Source organism: Nyctibius grandis, chromosome Z (assembly GCF_013368605.1).
Source record: "Nyctibius grandis isolate bNycGra1 chromosome Z, bNycGra1.pri, whole genome shotgun sequence".
NCBI classification, from domain to species: domain Eukaryota; kingdom Metazoa; phylum Chordata; class Aves; order Nyctibiiformes; family Nyctibiidae; genus Nyctibius; species Nyctibius grandis.
The window spans coordinates 33,144,694-33,159,805 of record NC_090695.1 but is presented as its reverse complement, the minus strand read 5'-3'; the positions used below and the strand labels follow the sequence as shown (position 1 = coordinate 33,159,805).

The following is a 15,112-nucleotide window of genomic DNA, read 5'->3' as shown; positions in this document are numbered from 1 at the left end:
TTCTCTTCTCCTGGTTGAACAGCCCCAACTCTCTCAGCCTGTATTCATAAGAGAGGTGCTCCAGCCCTCTCATCATCTTTGTGGCCCTCCTCTGGACTCGTTCCAACAGCTCCATGTGCTTCTTATGATGGGGGCCCCAGAGCTGGATGCAGTACTCCAGATGGGGTCTCATGAGAGCAGAGTAGAGGGGGAGAATCACCTCCCTCCACCTGCTGGCCACACTGCTTCTGATGCAGCCCAGGATACAGTAGGCCTTCAGGGCTGCAAGCGCACATTGCCGGCTCATGGTGAGCTTCTCATCAATCAACACCCTCAAGTCCTTCTCCTCAGGGCTGCTCTCAATCCATTCTCTGCCCAGCCTGTATTTGTGCTTGGGATTGACCTGACCCACATGCAGGACCTTGCACTTGGCATTGTTGAACTTCATGCGGTTCACACAGGCCCAGCTCTCAAGCCTGTCAAGGTCCCTCTGGATGGCATCCCTTCCCTCCAGCGTGTCAACCGCACCACACAGCTTGGTGTCGTCAGCAAACTTGCCGAGGGCACACTCAATCCCACTGTCCGTGTCACCGACAAAGATGTTAAACAGGACCGGTCCCAATACCAACCCCTGAGGAACGCAACTTGTCACTGGTGTCCACCTGGACATCGAGCTGTTGACCACGACTCTCTGAGTGCAACCGTCCATCCAATTCCTTATCCACAGAGTGGTCCATCCCTCAAGTCCATGTCTCTTCAATTTAGAGACAAGGATATTGTGCGGGACTGTCAAATGCTTTGCACAAGTCCAGGTAGATGACATCAGTCACTCTTCCCCTATCCACCAGTGCTGTAACCCCATCGTAGAAGGCCACCAAATTTGTGAGGCACAATTTGCCTTTAGTGAAGCCATACTGGCTGTCACTAACCACCCCCTTAACCAATCACCTTATAATCTCATTACTATTTCTCCTGCTACTAGGATTCAAAAATCTGAAAACCTTCACATTAAATCATGTTTTAAAGACTTCCACAACCCCTACTGTGCAACTACCTATCTTTCCTCATTTTTCCACTTCATAAAGGAAGATGAATAGGTATTGGTACACATTCTACACTGGCAAATCCACAAAAACAGGGTCTAGCCATGGCAATCAAGATGTAAGAGTAAAGTTGCCCATGGTAGAAATTTTAGGCAACTTGGAGATCAGATTTCTCGCCATCCTGTATCCACTGAACCCCTGAAAAGAATTTCTGAACCTAAATCACCTGCTTTATTTTGAATTTCATCATACATCCATCTCACCCCATTCCTCTTACAACCTAAATAAACTGCCCAGTCCAGTCTCACTCTCTTAACCCATCTAATTTTGGCTGTCTAAGCACTCTCTCTTCGACAATCTGGTCTCTTTTTCTTAACATTATCACAAAGACGGCATTACCTCTTTCCATAGTATATAATCCTCTTTATTTTATGACTGACCAATCCTGCAAGGCATTTTGCGGTTTATTAAATACATCACTAAACAGGAGTTTTTTTAACATAATGTATTGTTTCTTGTCATTTCCAGTCTTCAGAAGAGCGAGGCAACAAAGACCAGATGGAATGTCACAGAAAACATCACAAATTGATATGTAAATTAATATTTGTATTATACTGCAAGTTTACACTGTACTCCTTTCAATAGAAAGTAAAAACTCTGATTCTTTACGCAGAATTCAGACCTCCACCATCATCTAAAGGTGAAGAAAATGAGCATAATTTTAAAAGATATTACTTTCTAAAGTAAAATATTAAATATATTCTCCATATGTCTTTACTCTTTTTCTCTAAATGAAAAAAGAGTAAATTAGTCCAATTATTATTATATTTGAAGTATCCACAGTGCCATGAAAATAATTACTTTGGGCCTGCTTAATAACCACTTTCACCTATTCATTATTAATATTCTTCAAGAGAATTTACGCTTCAAAGAATTCCTATCAACACGACTGTTTTTCATGACTCAGGTAAACAGTACAAAGAGTAAGCACTGCTTTCAGATACTTAATAAACCCAGAATTATTTTCCAAAATATAAACATCTTATTCAGATTTTTTTAATTTATAAATGTATAATGTAAATTGAAGCATTATCTATATTTTACCCACAGATCTAATCACATAGTAATAGTCTAACATTTTTACTATTAACAAGAATCTGGTTTATGATAGGCATTAATTTCAAGAGCAGTTCAATACTTCAGCAACACAACAAAATTCCTCAAATCATTACACAAGAGTAAATTCTCTTTAGTGAGGGCTATATCCCTGAAAAAATAATTACAATAGAAGAAAATACTTAACAACAAATGGCAGAGTGAAGGAATTTTTAATACTAATAAGCAGTTCACAGATACCATTACGAAAAAAAATCAAGAACAAACTGAATAAATGTCCTGGTTTGGCCTAAACCAGGTCAATTTTCCTTTCAGTGATTTTTACTTTCAGCTAAGTCTCTTCTAGTAACTGCACTTTCTGAAAGTAACTGCATGTTTTGCAGACAGTGTCTGCTTCCAGGACTGATAACGCTCAAAGTTTGTAGTTATCACCGAGGCACCGGCAGGGATGTTGTGCAGAAAGGCTCTTGCTGTACTTGTTCTTAGAGAAACCAAAGTCACTGCTAAATTCCTCACTGCTTACGAGTGAAGAGCCGCAGAAAGGTCACTGGTTTAATAGCCAGCCCAGCTTTAAACCGTGCCAATAAAGTAAATCATGAATCACACCAATGGCTCTTCTTTGTCTTCTTTTTTTCTAAGACACTGTGATGTATAATGAGGTACCATCTTCAAGATTTCTTTCCCCTCAGAAAAAAATGCAAAGGAAAAATTGCAGTAAAAATTCTGCCTGATCGCAAGTAATTTTGATAGACTCTATTCCCCTTTCCAGCAAATCTTTCCTCACCAGATCCTGCTCTCTTCTCCCCTCATATTGTTCTGTTTCAGAGGTTCTAAGTTTTCTCAATTCCTTTTTCTCCTTCGAATTATTTCCTCTCTTTAGCACTTTTTTTGCAAGCAAAAAAATAATCTATAAAGCAAACATGTATTACACAAACTTATACATACATAAACACACAAACAGCCATTTTCCTGATTTTGCAAACGGTTATCAGACACACTTTTCCACTGTGTTTCATATGAGACAGTCAAATGAGGGATCAGAACACATAATATGAAACTATATCTTTCCGTACCTCTTGGAAGTGAAACTCCTCCGACTGTAAGAAGAAATGAAAGTTAACGTATGCCCGAACGTTGGAGAAAGCTTCAAATTCCATAAAGACTGACATAGCAGTCCGATTTAGCTGCTGCCTACAAGTTCTGATCGGGGCTCTCACATGGAAGTGGTTGTCTACTCACAATTCAGAGTAAACACGTTGCTTATCATGTTTTTTAATAAAGTATTTTTCAGTTCTCCACAAGACCACTGTGGCTGTCTTGAAGAACTGCATGTATACCCAGTAAAATTTAAAAAAATATGTATTATTACTGTACATGCTGGAATATTTGGTTTCAATAAGGAAGCACTTGTAAACTCAATTTAAATTTTTTAAGAGCAAACAAGATCTCTTCTATACTATATTTTACTAATATCACATTAACACAAGATACATTTTACTGATATAGGAACAGCATTAGCATAAATTATTGAAGCATTCCTCCAGTAAAAGCTCATGTATAACAACAAATAAATCTCTGACTGTCTTTCATTCAACTTTTTTTTTGCATTGCATTTCTTAAGAATATGGACCTATGTGGTGCAGAAAATGAAGTCATATCCACCACTATTTCTTCAAAAGATGAAGAGGTCAGTGTTTAATGATTTTGTTCATTCGGAAGTTTAAACGAGTATCTGTAAACTAGGAAAGCATTTATCATATTACCAACTCATACCTCCTTCAAAATACTTAATTGAAAAAAAGTTTTCTTAGCTTCTATCCATTGGGTCTAAGGACTTCAGGGTTTAAGTAAATGTCTCTACTACTTGGCATTTTACAATATGCAGTAAGGTTTTCTTTAAATAGCACTTTCAAAATTCCTAAGAATCAAAAATATTTTTTATGCAATCATTGTTTTAGTTAAATTCATCCTATCATCTTAGAACATTTTGCAATTACCTATCCTTACACCCATTTTTAACAAAGATATCGTTCTTACGGCTGTGAAGACTTTCTTAGTATGTCTAATTCTATCAAAGCAGTAATTTCAAAAATAATATATATATAAAATAATTCAATTCAAAACATAGACTTGCATTACTGCAATAGGTGGTGTCTACCTTCTTTGCCTAACACAAGAGATTCACTATACAAGGCAAGCAGGTAAACAAAGCAATGACCTAAGAACCAGCAGCTGACCAACCTACCACCTTCTCAATACAGGATGATGCATAAGTCTTTGTCTTTTGTATGGCTATAAAAAGAATTAATAATGTTTTATGGAATTACCAGCTACAAAATTTTTCACCTAAGTTTGGATGACTAGAAATTGCCAGAACTGAGCTAAGCATAACATATCTTTTATATATCTTTCTCTTCACAGGTATTTTGAAAAGATTTTATCATCAAAAGGGGACCATTTTTCTCATATACTTTAAGATACACATATACCACAATCTATATGTATAACGTTAAACTTACTCGTCTATTAAGGCTGTTCAATCAAAAATCTAAGATTATGGAGATAGGATACCAGAAGCTTCATATTTAGGAAGTACATTTAACACTGAATCTTACCTCCTACTGGGCCGACTGAGTTAGCAGTAGAGAATATGACTCTGACTCAAAAAAGCAATTAAATGCATGTTTAATATAAAACATGTTGGCAGTTCCAAAGGACAACTGAACCAAAGAAACTGATTTCAAAGAGGCCTTGCAGAAGTTCTCTCAAATAGTCTCGGGTTCCCAACTAATTAAACTTCTCGTATTGAATCACCACAATCTTTTTCTGTTGAACTCAAATAAGCCTCATCTACTTATTGGTATTTTCCTTTAAAATAAAAGAATGCATTAGTGTGATGTTCTTTACACCACAAATCTCACATATTTCATAGCATTCTCAGCTTAAAAAAAAAAAAACTACTATCTTAGCTTTTCAGTAAAGCTTATCACTGTGAAACAATTGTACCCCATCTGTTTGGTGTAGTCAGAGGAAATAAACAGATAAACAAAATCATCTTCCATAAAAATTTAAACTTGCCATGACTTTGGCTCGCCAAAATGGAGATAATTAATACTGTAGAGATCCATGTCTTCCGTGTGCCATGCAAATGTTGTTTTCCACATGCCAAAATATAGATATGGCGTATTTACACCCTCAATAGAAATTCCACAGTCTTCTCCTACAACATCCAATATTGTATTAAGATGGGCAATATTCCATTCCTCAATACCCTGAAAAAGATACATAATAAATGTATTAATATATTTATAAAGTAATGCAATTTTATATAATAGTCTCAGTCCAAATATACACACCTGATCTAGCTCTTCAAAAGACTGTAGATTAATACAAATTTGTAAGCACTTTAGGAGCCAGTTGAAGTTACACGAAGAAAAATGCTTTTGACCTTAGAAAGATTTAGAGCAGGTTCTGAGATGCTCAGAGCAGAGAACATAAGGAAGTTAATATCTACTTAACACTTAATACATCAAATCTAACATGGATTGAAACACCATATACAATAGGAATAATAGCTGCAGACAAAATCATTGATGGGTTGGTATCTGGAAGTCACTAAGTTTCACTGGGCCTATCTATGCTTTTTAATTACTTACAAAGTAATACTAAATAGTATGAAAAATTATTTTAAAACTTAATTTACATGTGTAAATTTACCATTTCTCTGAAAAGTATAAAAACTAAAACCATTACATCACTTCAGAGGTATTTCTAACCATAATGATGTACTGCATAAGAAATATACCACAGAAGAAATCTATTGATTTCATGGGATTTCAGCTCTTTCCTTACATTATTGCCTATAAAAAAGAATTCAGAAAGCCATGCATGTAGTTTTTATTGTATTTCAGATTCATCCACAAACTGCAATTCTAATTTCAGGTAATATAGCATGTAAGAGTCAGTATAAAAAAGATCAAAGCAATAAAACTGAAGAGAAAGAGCTTAGACTTCATTATAACAGCAATTATTAGCAACTCCAGGGAACACATTAGCTAGTGCTTAAGCAGTCAGAAAAACAAGAAATATAATCAAAACTATTAGAAACTAAATTCAGGCAAGTTTCTTTATTAGGAAGATAGCCCCTAAACATGCCCTTAACCACGACCTGCTCCACATCCCCCATCACTGAACTCTGTACGGTTCTGGTAATCTTACTCAAATTCGGGGAACAAATTGATGGCAGACTGTAGTCCTGATGCAGCTCATTAAGACTAAGAAACATGGTGACATTCAATAGTTGGGCAGCTGGTGAAGTAAGAATACAGGTTAAACCAAGAAGTAATGAACATTTAATACTCTGTTTTCATTCCCTTGTTTTTTGAGATTTTATGTCAAGCATGCTATGTATGCAGCAACCAGAACTGATATACAAGATGATAACTTCTTATGAAGTTCAGCCTTCCCATTGAAGAAGTACTTCTGACTGCCTCCTATGACTATTTCGCTTAGTAAAAAAAACTATCTGTAAGTTATCTGGGACTTTTACAAAGGAGTAAAGGACTTTTACAGAATGAGTTCATTCCAGACAGCAATTTTTGTTCTTTTTTTAAAATGGAAGCTTTGCCTTTGATGCATTTGTGTGACATAAAGGCACTTGAAATTTAAAAATTAAAAAAAAAAAAAAAATGATGACCATTATCGAAGAAAAAAAACCCACACCAATATGAACTTAAACAGTAGGTGCTGGTAAACTTTGCACCTTTCAAATCTAAAATTTATAATCATTAGCAAGGTAGTAGAACTGTTAAATATAAAATTTGTTTGAGGAAATAATTTTAACTAAATATTCCTTGAATTAATTTACAGATTTTACTTTTTTAAATCACATAAATTTTATCTTTGTTCACAAATTGTGCAATCAATTTGGAGAAACAAACTAATACAGCAAAATAAGAGCAATGACTCAACCATGTAGGCACATAGACACATACAGGGTTAGAAGACAACAATAAATAAACCAGATGATAAAAATCAACTGTTAATCTAGGCAGTATACTCTTTCTGACAATGGCCAAAAGCAGCCAAGAAACAGTGTAAGCAAAGCAGTACTTTCCCAGAATACCCTTCCAGCCTGCAGCAATTTGCAGATTGAAGGTTTCTCCAGAGGTGTTACCCTTCTACTTCTAAAAGTCCCATGGGCTTTTTACCAATTTATTCGTCCAGTCACCTGCTTTAATCCATGTAAGCTTTTTAGCAACCATAACGTCCTGAAATCTTACTCTCCTCTTACTAAGCATCAAGTGATAGTTAAGAGAATAAATATTTTTTTTTAACACCACAACTCATCTTTTCACCCTCTGTTAAGTCATAACTAGTCACCAAGCAAACTGCTAGTGGTTTGTCCCTAAAACAAAAGCAAATCCTCCCATGGAGAACAATCCTATGAAAAAACCTTGCTTCAAAATACCAAACATACCAAAAACACAATCCACAATCTCTACACTCAAGATGCATGGGTTATTTCCATTTCCTAAAGACTATTAATAGCTAATAGTCAAGTAGTCTTAGCTCAAAAGGAAATGTTCACTGAACCCATCTGAAATGCTAAAATCACACTGATTCATTTTAACGCTTCCTACACTCCTTGAATTAAAAAAAAATTAAAGAACAGTTTTATATTTTTGCCTAGATTGTTACAAGTAATTATTACTAATTATTATTAAAGCTGTTACTCTCCCTCACAGACATACCTAATATCCCAAAACATTAAGGAAAATCCTTACATGAAATATTAAGTAAAATATTGATTCTAACTGTTCTAATACTTATACAACTGGTTTTAAACTTTATAATTACAATGCACATGAAAAAGATCACAGAAGCTGTAAAAGACCAGTTTAACAGGTCAATACATAACAATACTTCTCAAAATTAAAGTATATTTTAGCAGGTTATGCTATATTTAATAACCATTATCAGAACACCAGTTACTTGACCATGAGGTGTAGCTGGTATTTTCTTACAAATACAAAAACCCATTTAGACATTATAATCTATTCAATGTCAGGAAAATATCAAATATTTATTCTGCTCAGAATATCACAATTATATCAGAATATTATAATAATTTCAAGGGAATGTATAAAGAAAGTATTTCTAATGGCAGATTCCTTAAAGAGCACCTGTCATCTTTGACAACTGTACCACACAATCCAACATCAGGAAAAAAAGCCAAAAAACGTATTTTTCTTTCTTTACTATAACAAAGAAATACAGGCTTGAAACATCTTACCATCTACAGTCATTGCTATGCACAGTAGAGTTACCTTGTATTTCTTCAGAGAAATAGTGTAAGGTACACAGAAGTTTATATAGACGACGACTATTCCAATCTTCGCTGACTTTGTAGATGATTCCAACTTACTGTAAATTACTATCAAGAGTTTTATGACTCTTAACAGCCTTTGAACCAGCTTTTAATGCTATGTGGAGATAAAATGGGACACTTCACAAGCAGCTCTCAAATATCTGAACACTTGCACAGTTTAGATGGAGCTGAGCTATTCTTTTCTCAAAGACACACAGAAAAATGTACCTTTCAGTATATTGGTAAAAAGCGAAGCTCACGGTTGTAAGCAGTGATCTCTTTGCAGATAAAAATACAAAAGGCTCCAAATGAGATTGTTTTTTATTCATTTCCTTTTTTTAAAGTACTTAACAATAGTGATATGATACTATCCTTTGCACGTTACTTAAACAAATAACCCAACAGTGTGATGTATTCTATTTTTATAAACATGATTTCTGTATGTACACATTAATACGCACAATTCTTTTTCAGTGTTTAATTGTGATTATCTCATGGACTCATTTCAATATTAACCTGGCAAACAAGACATCTGTTCTACAACTAGGATAAAAAAGCCCCTATGACTGACTGTAACAGCTCAAATAATAAGTTTTAAAAAAACTAATTAAGAGACAGAGTAGAAAGGAGCAGGAGAAACATACAGAAAAATTTATGCTTGGTCACACACTCCTCTCTCTACACACCCACCCACTCACACCAATTAATATAATAGAAAATCTGCCAGTTTTTACTACTTCTTCAAAGTGCATAAAATACACACAGAAAAATGCCATGAACAGAATCTCTGCACCATAAACACATAGATTAGGAAATAGAAACAATTTCCCTCATTTGATCTGTTTTTTTCTTCTCAGTATCTTTTTGGATATAACCATTGCTTTGCAGCACACTTTTGAAGGGCGGGAAAAAAACGAGAAGCAAGTAGATTCTCTTTGGAAATGCGCACTAGAACCAAACACTTAAGTGAAGAAATGTTCACAATTTTCTCAACTGCAAGGAGATCACAGAGAAAGGACATCTCACACAGAATCATATAATGATTGAGGTTGGAAAAGACCTTTAAGATCATCAAGTCCAGACGTTAATCTAGCACTGCCAAGTCCACCACTAAACTATGCCCCTAAGCACCACATCTACACGTCTTTTAAATACCTTCAGAGATGGTCACTCAACGACTTCCCTGGACAGCCTGTTCCAATGCTTGACAACCGTCTCAGTGAAGAAATTTTTTCTAACATCCAATCTAAACCTCCCCTGGTGCAACTTGAGGCTGTTTCCTCTCGTCCTATTGTTTGCTGCTTGGGAAAAAAGAGACCAACACCCACCTCGCTACAACCTCCTTTCAGGTAGTTGTAGAGAGAGATAAGGTCTCCCCTCAGCCTCCTTTTCTCCAGACTAAACAACTCTAATTCCCTCAGCCGCTCCTCACAAGACTTGTTCTCCAAACCCTTCATCAGCTTTGTTGCCCTTCTTTGGACTCTCTCCAGCATCTCAATGTCTTTCTTGTAGTAAGGGGCACAAAACTGAACGCAATATTCGAGGTGCAGCCTCACCAGTGCCAAGTACAGGGAGATGATCACTTCCCTAGTCTTGCTGGCCACACTATTTCTGATACAAGCCAGGATGCTGTTGTCCAGCACTCTCTGGGCTCAGCCATCCAGCCAGTTTTAACCCAGCAAAGAGTATACTCATCCAAGCCATGAGCAGCCAGTTTCTCCAGAAAAATGCTGAGGGAAACTATATCAAAGACTTACTAAATCTAGGTAGACAACATCCACAGCATTTCCCTCATCCACTAAACAGGTCACATAATCATGTGACAAAACATGCAGAACTTTCTGCATTTAAGAAAATAATGAATCAATCATTAAGCTACCCAGTAACATCATGTACACCATTGCAGTGGGTTGACCCCCACTGGATGCCAGGTGCCCACCAAAGCCATTCTATCACTCCCCTCCTCGGCTGGGCAGGGAAAAGAAAATATAAGAAAAGGCTCATGGGTTGAGATAAGGGCAGGGAGATGACTCGCTAATCACCACCACAGACTCAATCTGGGGAAAGATTAATTTCATTTATTACCAATCAAATCAGAGTAGGATAATGAGAAATAAAAACTAAATCTTAAAACACCTTCCCCCCACCCCTCCCTTCTTCCCAGGCTTAACTTTACTCCCTATTTTCTCTACCGCCTCACTTGCAGTGGTGCAGTGGGACGGGGAATGGGGGTTGTGGTCAGCTCATCATGTTGTCTCTGCTGCTCCTTCCTCCTCAGGAGGAAGACCCCACATGCTCTTCCCCTGCTCCAGCATGGGGTCCCTCCCACGGGTCACAGTCATCCACGAACTTCTCCAACGTGAGTCTTTCCCACAGGCTGCAGTTCTTCATGAACTGCTCCAGTGTGGGTCCCTTCCACGGGGTGCAGTCCTTCAGGAACAGACTGCTCCAGCATGGGTCCCCCACTGGGTCCCCCACTGGGTCACATGTCTTGCCAGCAAACCTGCTCCTGCATGGGCTCCTCTCTCCACGGGTCCCCAGGTCCTGCCAAGAGATGGATCCAGCACAGGTTTCCCACAGGTCACAGCCTCTTTCAGGCGCATCCACCTGCTCCAGTGTGGGGTCCTCCACAGGCTGCAGGTGGATATCTGCTCCACCGTGGATCTCCATGGGCTGCAGGGGGACAGCCTGGCTCACCATTGTCTTCACCACAGGCTGCAGGGGAATCTCTGCTCCAGTACCTGGAGCACCTTCTCCCCCTCCTTCTTCACTGACCTTGGTGTCTGCACAGCTGTTTCTCTCACATATTCTCACCCCTCTCTTTCGGCTGCAGTTGCTGTTGCACAGCACTTTTTTACCCCTTCTTAAATATGTTATCACAAAGGTGCTTCCACCATCGCTGATGGGCTTGGCTTTGGTCAACGGCAGGTCTGTCCTGGAGCCAGCTGGCATTGGCTCTATCATACACAGGGGAAGTTTCTAGCAGCTCCTCACAGAAGCCATTTATGTAGCTCCCCCACTATCAAAACTTTGCCATGCAAAACCAATAAAATACTGTAAAGGATGGCATATAAGATATACACTTATGGTAGTTTGCAAAAGACAATCTGTAGGACAGCAAGGATAGAGAAATCCACAGTCTCTGTGGGCCACCTGTACCAGTGGTCAGTCACCCTCGAAGTGAAAAAGTGTTTCCTCATGCTTAGGAGGAACTTCCTGTGTTTCAGTTTGTGCCCATTGCCTCTGGTCCTGTCACTGGGCACTGCTGATAAAAGCTTGGCTCCATCCTCTTTGCACCCTCCCTTCAGGTATTTACATACATACATAAGGATCCCCCTGAGCCTTCTCTTCCCTAGGCTGAACCATCCCAGCTCTCTCAGCTTTCCCTCATATGAGAGATACTCCAGTTCCTTCAACATCTTTGTGGCCCTTCACTGGGCCCCTTCCAGTAGCTCTGTACCTCTGGGGAGAGATGGGGAGCCCAGAACTGGGCACAGCACTCCAGGTGTAGACTCAGCAGTGCTGAATACAAGGGAAGGATCACCTCCTTCAACCTGCTGGCAGCATTCCTCCTAATGAAGCCCAGGACATTGTTAGCCACATTTGAACATGAGCCAACAATGTGCCAATGCAGCAACTTGGTGTTCCCCAGGACCCCCAAAAGCCTTTTCTGGAAAGCTGCTTTCCACCCTTCAGCCCCCAGCAGGTGTCCCATATGCCTGGGGTTCTTCCTCCTCAGGTGCAGCACTTTGCACTTCCCCTTCTTGAGCTTCATGAAGTTCCTGTCAGCCTGTTTCTCCAGCCTGTCAAGACCCCTTTAGATAGCAGCATGCAGGCGTATCAGCCAATCCTCCCAGTTTTGTACCGTCTGCAAACTCCGCCCCATCATCCATTCATTAATGAAGATGTTAAACAGGACCGGACCCAGTATTGATCTCTGGGGTACACTTACAGAAGTTCTTTGTATGCCTTCGACATCTCTCAGATTCAATTCCAGGCAAGCTTTTACATTGCAAACTGCATTTCTGCATACTCGGACAGTGTCTCTATATTCCTCCCAGGTTACATCTTCTACCTCCTGTGTATTTCCTGTTTATGCTTGAGTTTTGTCGGAAGCTCCTTCCTCATCCATCCAGGCTCCTGGCATTTCTGCCTGACTTCCTGCTCATTAGGATGGCCCACTCTTGGGTTTAGAGGAGTTGAATACCAACCACCTTTCTTGGGCCCTCTTCCCTCCAGGGCCTTAACCCACAGGACTCTTCCACGCAGATTACTGAAGAGGCCAAAGTCTGCTCTCCTGAAAGCCAGGGTTGTGGTCCTGCTTTCTGTCTTGACACCTCCTCTTAAGACCCTGAACCCCATCATCTCATGGTCACTATAGCCAAGGCTGCCTTCGGCCTTCACATCTGCCTCAAGTCCTTCCTTGTTTGTGAGTACGAGGTCCAGCAGACAACTTCTGTCAAGAAGTTGTCACTGATAGTCTCCAGACACTCTTGTCCCTGCTGCTCTCCTGCAGCCTTAGGCTAAGCTACAACTCACATGCCATCCCTAACTGATTTCATGGTCAAATCCAAACTCTACATATAATGTCAAGGTGCTGCTTTAAATCAAGTTAGCTGCTCTGTCAAGGGACACAGCAGGAAACTTGAGTACATCTGTTGCTGGAGTTAATATTACATTAGAGATGCACCTACAATTTAGCAGAAATAACCAACCGTTAGCCTACAAACTCCACTGAATCAATCACTCTTGTATTACTAATCAAATATGCTCCCCACAGCTTAGACATGGGAGAAGGTAGGTATTAGGAATTGCCTTGTCAGGAAAAATAAAGCTAAGAGAAGGAAAAGGGAAAGAAAGTGATATTCAAGACAGAAGCTGTAGAAGAGTGGTGAGAGAGAGGTTAAGACAATATTTATTCATGCTTCTTCCAAACCTTGGCTTTTCTATACCGAATAGCAGATTCCGTTGACAGCACTGAAGTCAGACATGTTTTATGACCCATTACAAACATCAAATCAGTCAGTTTTCTTTGGAACTTCTTTTGAAACCAGGACGATAATTTTTCCCCCTACTTGCTAGATCAGTCTATGTAGGGGTTTCATACATCTTTCCCATCTGTCCACACAAATACTATTTCAAATTAATTTTTTAAAAGTTAATTTGAACTCCTTTTATTTCATACAACAAGAAAACAACTTCATTTGTGGCCTCGGTGATTGGTGGTTTGATTTAAACAACAGCTGGGAGTGGCATGGAAGTGGAAAACCTAACTGTAGTTCACCAGAACAGAGACTACAGAAAAAGTAGGTGAATCGCACTCTTCAATTTACTCCCAGGTACAATTGCCAGATAAGTTAATAAAAAGTTAACAAAGTTAATAAAGTTATGATATTAGAAACAAAATAACTCTCTTCCTTCCCCTTCCTGACAGGATCAGTAACTTTTGCAACTGCTTCACAGGCTAGTTGTTCAGAGTCTAAGCTGGCTCAAATTGGCATTACATTCATGCTAACTAACAAGGCAGACAGCTCTCTTGAAATAACATAATAAAAAATAAATAATCACTTCTCAATCAAACTTAGTAAACAATCATAACTCTTTGGTGTTCATAATCAATCCATGAATCAGTTTAACAACTGCAGCTAGTGAGACTGGTGCTTTATTATTGACATTATAATCTCTTTCAGGAATATTAATTTTCACTCAAGTCCAGATGACCTTATAGCAACAAAAAGACAGAATCTTGAACATGCATCTAATAATGTTTACAATCTTAACAAAAATAATGATCCTTACAATCTGTTCCTTAGTGCAATGCTTTGAGTCACCTACATTGTCATTCTCCTACAAAGCCCTGTAATTAAATGTAACAGCAATTAAAATGCATACAGCACAGAATAATATTTCAAGCAAACATTCAACTATCTTAAATATATTTTCTATAAAGCTCTACACAGTGTACAAAACACTTGTTCTCACAGGTTACTTCCTTACTCATAAAGATTTAATCTGTGTTCAAAACTGTCAAATCACCATAAGTACATTATAAATACACAACAGAGATTCTGGAATAATCCAAGTATCACAAAGGTAAACTTTGATGGCAGTTGTCAAATTTCAAAGCATGCTTTTTTAGCTTTGTTCCTGGTTTGGGGAGTTTTTGTTTTGGTTTGGTTTTTTGCTGTTCCATATAACACAGGCTTTATAACTTTGCCCTGTCTTCCAAACCACTCAGAATCGGCCATCCTCTGATCTAAGAAAAGCAAACACTGTTACAAGATCTATCATTTCTCTGGCAGTATGCCAGCAAGGTGCTGGATTCCACAAGTAACAGTATTGTTTCTTAAATAATCTAAATTGTAAAAATTAAAGCTTCATCATGGCTCAGATACAGATGTCTCAATGTAAAACTGAATGTCACCATGTGGAAAAGAAAATGCAATTGGTAAACTTTTAAAGTAAAGAATAAGGATTTGCAGCACAGTAGCACTTCTCACTAATTTTGATGGCCCAAATACATGTATATATCACACTTTCACTAAGTTCCTGGTGTTTTTCTACCTGGAATTCTGCCAGATATTTACCTTTCTGTATTAAATGC

The 15,112-nt window shown here is 38.5% G+C and overlaps 1 protein-coding gene across 1 annotated transcript in view; it reads right to left on the bottom strand.

Annotated features, from left to right (window-relative positions):
- Positions 1-5,133: 5,133 nt before the first annotated feature.
- Positions 5,134-15,112, bottom strand: part of LOC137676958 (lysine-specific demethylase 4C-like) — a 46,727-nt gene continuing 36,748 nt past the window's right edge. The window contains exon 5 of the mRNA XM_068424162.1: positions 5,134-5,410. Within this exon, the coding sequence (XP_068280263.1) occupies positions 5,207-5,410 (204 nt within the window). The 3' untranslated portion in view covers positions 5,134-5,206. The remainder of the gene's footprint in view (positions 5,411-15,112) is intronic.